Below are 7,363 nucleotides of genomic sequence, written 5' to 3'. Positions count from 1 at the left end.
TGATAGCAATTTGAAACATTCAAATATATACAGCAAAAGATTGATAGAGTCATCACCTTCTCCAGCTGCCTTTTATAAATATAAATAAAACATCACAGCAATAATGTCTAGCACAATACAACAAACAAGAGACGGGGAGCTACAGTATGGTAGGGCTTTAAAACGCAGAGTGAACAGTAGAAAAAACTGGCGGATGCTAACTTACACATACATCTCCAAATAGAGTCTTTGCGCTCATACAGGCTTTGAGTCTTTGCTTGGCAAAGCTAGGCATTTTAAGTCTTACATACGTTTTCTTACAGCCATCTCTTTATTCATCAGCAGTTTTAGTTCTTAATGAGCAGTTTTCTTGTAGACTGTATGTGAAATGATTTTAAAACATCCTTCTCCAAGTAGTTCCCAGCTGACTGAAGAAAGCAGTGTGATTTGTGCTTTTAGTAGCACACAAGAAACTCAGACTTTGACCTCAGACGGCGTCCACAGACAGTTAGAGACAGTTCAGCTGCTTTATAACAGGGCGATGGGCTTGCTGTTGGCTGGTGTGACCATATACTGGGAAGACAGGGGATCCTGGGAGGCGTAGGAGGTGTAGAGGCCCGTCACTTGCACATCTGACAGCGGCATGTTCGCTCCAGCGGAGATGGGAGGGAGGTTGGCTGTTCCCAAGTCACAGTCTGATAGTCGGAGGGGTGAGTTACTGAAGGTACCCAAAGCATCCAGGTTAAAGCTGTCGTCCTTCATTTCCTCCCACAGATTACCTAAGCAGATGGATTGAGAGGTTAGTGTACGGAAGCAACAATTCTCTAGCAAACAAAAACAGGGCTGACACATGTATTTACCTTGAAGGGCAAAGTCCATGATGCTAGGATCCAGTGCGTCCACCTCTGTGTGTGTATCACCATGCACGCTGTAGAAATCGTCAGGCGGCTTGCTGGACTGCTGGGTGAGTGGACTGTGGGAAAGGTCAGGGACTGTGTGGAGGGGAGGTGTCTGGGCCGGGGCTGGGGACATGGGGGCCAGGCGGGCCTGAGCCTGCAGCTGAGCCTGAAGCTGGTGGTGCTGGTGCATGGGTAAACAGGGCAGGGACAGCGTGACTATGGGCTGAGGCTGCATCTGCGCCGGGATGGACAGCGGGAGGCCAGTTGGACAGCTGGGCAGCCGGGTCATGCCGGGCTCTAAAGCCTTACGTCTGCAGTTCTCCGGGCGGTCTGTGATTAGTTTGTCCAACTCATCTGCAGGGAAAAAGACCGATTATCAGACTAATGAACTGACTGTTTTTGATGACTCATTGCCATGGTTGGGCAGTAGGCCTTTTACATTTAACCAAATACTTTTCTGACCAGGGTTAGCCATGCTGCGGCGGATGGCTGGGAGGTCCTTGCGCTTCCACTTCTGCATCTCTTCCTCCATCTTGTCAATCTTGGCAGGGTTCAGTGCCCATAGACAGCCCTTACGGGAGGAGCTGCTCGTCTTGTTCTCCACTTTCTCAAAGCATTTGTTTAAGGACAGGTTGTGTCTGACTGAGTTCTTCCATCCATCAGGTGCAGTCTGCAAGGAGAGGAGTGGCGTATAATCACATTCTTTGTCTACATGCATCCCTTCTTTTAGTACATTACTGTAATATGAACTATTTAGCATCATACCTTGAAATAAGGAAAGTGTTCCTTCATAAAGCTATAGATCTCGCTGACTGGGAGGCTGCCAGTTTTGCTGTTCTTCAGAGCCATGGCAATCAAACAGCTGAAAACAAAATGACTTATTAGAATGTAGTTCAAAGAGATTTGGTAGATTTTATTTTATTTATTTAAGTAAAGTAAATGAGGTCTGACCTGTAGGAATAGATTGGCTTGGGGAAAGACTTGGGCTGCAGCTCCTGCTCTTGTGGAGCCAGGCGAGGTTGTGTGAATAGACTTTGGTTGTTGAAAGAGACATTGCTATAAAGCCCACCAGTTGAACACTACGTGAACAAGGAGAGAAAAATTAGGACTTTTATTATTCACTGTGTCACAGTTTTCATCAAGTAGCATTCACTATAGAGGTCCGTGCACACAACAAGAAGCAAATGAAAACCAATAAATCAGCAACAACAAACAGTAAGAGTACAGACTCAGGCTCACATCAGGCTCTTTATGAGTTAAGAGTATGGTACCTGTTGTCCAGTTTGGGTTAGGGAGTACACCTGCTGGGGTGTTGGCTGGTATACTGAGGTAGGGCACTGGTATCCTGGAGAGGGCATCCCATTCATGGAGAATGGAGACATCTGCGAAACAGACACAGAAATATCTATAAATATATAAGCATCGTAAAACATAAAATGTACAGATTTCCTTCAAGCGGTGATTTTAAAACTCACACTCCCGCTGTGCGTGTTGATGATGCTGATTCCCAGAGGGCTGTGCTGCATGTTGCTCTGGAGGTGGAGCATGGAGCCTTGACCCGCTGTCATCGTCATGTTGCTCAGCTGAGCTGTGAGAAGGAATGGCAAGGACTGTTGTTAGAGTCAAGAAAAACTCCAAATAGTTATGTTGTGATTTCTGAGGTTTGAAGTTGTAGCTTGGGGCTTAATGGTGGTTGGTTTGTGACGCTCATAAGACCAAAAAAGACCACATATTAGAAACTCAGCAGCTTCCTCGCTTTAATAACAGAATGATGTGACTCCTTAGGACCATATACAGACTTTTGTCTTCTGCATAGTGGCAGAGTTCAATATAATGTCTGTGGGTTGTTCTTGTAAGTAACATTTAATCATGTTTGGAAACATAAGCTATTGGTGAGTTTTTTTTCAAATATAATTGTTGAGCTCAAAGCTTGGCAAATCCCACCAAAACTATTGAACTGGATTGATCTCTGAGGCTAAATGTCCCTATGCTTTTAGCATAGAACAGTTCCCTGGACCTGACAAAGATCCAACTAGGATCGAAATGTGTTCTTTTACGTGTGTTTCAATTAATTTCCTTCTGCTCTTATACAGCAACCCAAAATCCAGAAGAATCCAGCAGTCCTGATTCATCCAATCAGAGAGATGATGCGTTTTTTGAATGTTGCACTGTCCCCTCCCTGTCACCTCACCTGTCTGTTGCTCCAACAGGCTGCCCTGGGAGGGCCCGTTGCTGTGGCCTCGGCTATCAGCCATCTGCTGTAGTCGGGGCACATCCACAGAGGTGAGCCATGACAGAGACTGCAGGTCCCCAGGGAGATCCTCCTCCCTAAGCTGGGAGGGGTCCGTGGTCAGAAGCCTTCAAGGGAGAAAGAGGAGGAGGAGGAGGAGGAGGAGGAGGGTGGTTTTAGGGGGTTAACACGGCTGTCAGCTCAGACACAGGAAGACCAGAAGTGGAATTTAAATCTAAACACTTGATAGAACATTTTCTCCTTCAAAGTTGAACACCACTGTAATGAGTCTGGATGTGGGGAAACAGAGATGAAAGCTGCTCAGTGAAGCCGTGTATTAGCCATCCAGGATTTACCATAAGGAGATTAACTACAAGTGTTATTTAGCAGTGGCAGTTTTAATCAACAATGAGGGAGTTAAACAAGCTTTCCATTCAGAGGAAATCATCTGTTGGGATTGTTTGTTTTTTTCGAGGAGTGGCGTGATGATCTTTGTGTCTATTATAATTTTTTACTATGTTTGCTTTTTTGCTGATGGTGAATACAAATTTGAATTAGAAATTTTAATAATAGATATTTCACTTAAGAATATTTTTTCAAGCTCATAATTTTATAAATGCTGTGCTGTAAACTGGATTAAAAGTAGGATTTTTCTGTTTAACCAGTGCACTTCCAGCACCAATCAGCTTTCAGTCCTTACGTCGTCTTTTTATGTGGCGAGCCTCGAAGAGAAAGAAAGAAAAGAGAGGAATCCTCTTCAATCCTCTCCAGTCTTCTCTGCACACACACACACTTTCTGTGCAAGGGTTTAGTAATTGGGGTCGCTATGACAACACATACTATTCAGTTACTTTGTGTGTCTGTGGACAGTGCAGGAGTAGACCCCCCCCCCCCATACACACACACACACCAAATCTCCTAATAAAAAAATCAACCCTGTGTCAGGTGACCACGATCTCGCCTTAACCATTGGCTGAATCATAAGTAAACAACGCATGAGATGGTTTGAAACATGGGACAGCAGCACATGTTGCCTGCAACAGTTGGCCTTGTCTATTGAAAAATGATCACCTATTGTGTCCCAAACGACAAATCTGCCCAGTGGCACGTGGCTCTATTGTCTTCCCCAGACCCTTCCTTGATTGTCTCTGTCGTTTCTTTTCTTTAACCGGCCCTTGCATTAATCTGTTGGAATGACAGCCCTCACATAAGAGGGACAAATAGGATGCCATCTGCTTCCCTGTCCCTTTCCAGCCTCTATCCTCCTCACTGCCGCCCCCCCCTCAACCTCCCCTCCCTTTACCATCACCCCCTCCCTCCAGTCCTCCCTAAATGGGGAAAAGCAACGGAGCCTCGGGCCAGAGTGGGGGGTGCAAATGCAGTTTGAGGTCAGGGCTCTGTGTCTGCCGTCTGAATAAGTGACATCATTGCAGCCAGGAATCAGCAGCACACGTCCTCAAACACCTTGCATGCGCCAGTAAATGATTTGGATCTTTCCCTTTGAAGCAGGTGGCACTGTGAAGTTTAACACCCTGCGAAGTATCACAGAGTCTCAGCTGGGGCTTTGAGGTTTTAGTTGCGGATGTAAGTTTTCTTTCACTTCTGACAAAATTAAGAAATAATGTTCAAGCGTAACAACCTGAAAGTCTATGACAGATTGAATGCTGAATGAAAGTACTACAAAGGTGCAACTGCAGAGACTTTTTTGTACATAAAAAGCACAAAATGTGGTGCAAAAATGTGAATAAAAACTATATACTACATTTGCTTTAGCTGATCTTCTCCATTACAAACTCCTAAAACTAATAACTGACCTAATACTGATAGAAACTATAGAGCAGATTATACATTTGGGGGGTATTCCCACCTCCCCTCCTCTCTCTCTCTCTACCAGCACCGTAGAAATTGTTCACTGATGCAAAGCATGTTGAGCTGGTGTCTCCATGTATCATCCAATCCTTCCCAGAGGTTCAACAACACTAAATATTGCACCTCCTCCTCCCTCCCTCCCTCCCTCCCTCCCTCCTTTTCTAATTGGGAGCCACTTGTGCATACTGGTGACCCAGAGCGCCCCGTCTCCCCCTGAGCCGGCAGGCCAAGAGGCTCAGGCTCTCCGTGTGCCGACAGCGGGAGTGTAAACAGAGCTGATGGTTTCTGACAGATCCATTCAGACTGAAAATCATTTATTCTTCAGGATTTTTCTCTCTCCTTTTTCACGAAACCCCCCACGCACAAAAAGAGCTGTCCATCTACCTTTAGATAAAACATAGTTGGGTTAGACGGTTGTTCCATGACCATTCGGGAAACACCTTAAAGGGTTTGATTAATAGAAAATATTCCTTTCATCTATTGAGGCGTCTCAGATTTGATTCTGAGTGTTTTTGACAATATGCAGCAAAAAAAAAAAAAAAAAAACCTTGTTTAGTGTTAGAAGATTCTGTGACTATTAGTCCAGCTAGTTTTGATGTGATATAATTAAATAAGAAGTCTTACCTGTAGTCCTGTGGGGATGGATGATGCCCAGCATTCTCAATTATTCCTGACATCCTGGATGTAATTCCACCTTCTATCATTTCCTGGGATATGTGGGACCTCTGCAATGAAATAAATGAAATTAACACACTTGTAGCTTATACCCCCCGGTGAGTTTTAAATAAACTGAAAACAAACAACTGAAATAAAGTAAGAAGCTATATATTATAATATTAACAATATTGCTTCAAATAGTGACTCCTTTACAAAATAAACATGGTGGAACAACATGTTCTGTTCATGAAAATCTAACATTTTAAACTGAAATCGAACGGTTGAGAGATTCAATTAACATTTAACACAGTAATAGTTCAAAAATGAAACGGTAGCCGTACATAAAATTCATATTTGCCATCAGAATGCCTTTGTTGTAGCTGCAGCTCATTTTACAGTTTGAATGCTTTTTGTTCCCCTTAACTTTCACTTCAATTCAATTTCATGAAACTACAGAGAACAACATAGCTTGTATTCAATAAAGCATTCAGTTCAAATGTTTACATAACACATTAACCCAAGGTTTAAATGGCTTATCATTCAGCGTGCCTACAGAGAAACTATGGTAGAAGTCTAAAAATGATTAAAATGTCAATATTCCCATAAAAAAACAACAATCCAACAAAGAACATGAAGCTGAAAGAGAGAAATCATAAAAAAAACTCACCTGTTTTGGATGATATTGAAGGATGTGTGAGCCGGTTGTGAGCCCCTGTACTGTATTTCACTGTGTTGCACTTGAGTCTCCAAAAACCGTTTTTAAATTTCCCTCTCTGGAGCTGTCCAGCGCTCGGACATGCGCAGTGGAGACTTCAACAGAGCTCCCAGTCGCCCGGGGGGCAGGAGGATCCCATGAGTTTGACAGCTGCTGTTAATGCACTGCCTGTTAACAGTCCCGACAACATCCACACTTCCCACAGCAAGTGCAGAAGCAGCGATGTTGAGGTTTTATTTTTCTCTCTGTTATTTTTGGGGGGGTACTTTTTGCGTCACGGTGCGGTCGCGGTGCGCTCCTCCACTGCGTCCAAAATCAGCCAAACGCACGTCTGTTGCACTAAAAGTCAGGCCGTACTCCACCCAGACATTGTAGTCCTCTTATTGGATGATTATTATTAAGAGATCAGATTATTTGTTTAAAGAAAGTTCCCTGTCTGTCCACCGTCCTGCGCGCTTGTATCTCCAGTGGCAGGTGCGCCTTGTGCGTCTTAATTAAACACAAAATAAGTTCAGGCCTAAGTCCTGTTAAGGTTATTTAGACTAGTATAGCAAAAAAATGTTTTAAAATAGCTGAACCAGATTGGGCGCAATAAAAGCAACAGAAAAAACAACCTGAGATAAACAAGAAAAAAGCAAGAATAAACATTAAATATCCATTTTGCTCCTCTATATCCTGTCAGGTTATTCCCAGTGAGCTCCTTCGATCAGGTCTAAGACGGTGTGAGTCTCTACTTGTGGTGGCATCTGTGTATGTGAGTGTGAACTTTTTTTTTTTTTTTTTAGGGAAGTGCTTGTAGATAATTTGCTTCCCGCCGCTGTGGCCGCGTCCTGCTCCCCTCAGCAGTGGGAAAAAGAGCCGGGGAGGCGCGTAGGGAGGGCAGGGGGCCGGGTGGGCTGCAGCAGGAGGCGGCAAAGGCTCACACACTCGTCTAGAGTGCAAATCCACTTCAGAGAAAAAAAACAAAAACCTGTGGTTGGGAATGCATTACAGTGCACTAGAAATGAGAGATGA

The 7,363-nt window shown here is 44.0% G+C and overlaps 1 protein-coding gene across 1 annotated transcript; it reads right to left on the bottom strand.

Annotated features, from left to right (window-relative positions):
- Positions 1-57: 57 nt before the first annotated feature.
- foxn4 (forkhead box N4) lies at positions 58-7,105 on the bottom strand. The gene is made up of 10 exons (XM_051422126.1): positions 6,302-7,105; positions 5,602-5,702; positions 3,070-3,236; positions 2,354-2,466; positions 2,150-2,260; positions 1,830-1,957; positions 1,644-1,740; positions 1,341-1,548; positions 840-1,232; positions 58-758 (listed from the first exon to the last, which is right to left on the bottom strand). The coding sequence occupies exons 2-10, from the start codon at positions 5,679-5,681 to the stop codon at positions 508-510; spliced, it is 1,548 nt and encodes a 515-aa protein (XP_051278086.1). The 5' UTR covers positions 5,682-5,702; positions 6,302-7,105; the 3' UTR covers positions 58-507.
- Positions 7,106-7,363: the final 258 nt, after the last annotated feature.

This window comes from Dicentrarchus labrax, unplaced genomic scaffold (assembly GCF_905237075.1).
Source record: "Dicentrarchus labrax unplaced genomic scaffold, dlabrax2021, whole genome shotgun sequence".
Lineage (NCBI taxonomy): Eukaryota > Metazoa > Chordata > Actinopteri > Moronidae > Dicentrarchus > Dicentrarchus labrax.
This window is presented reverse-complemented; position numbering and strand designations above follow the sequence as displayed.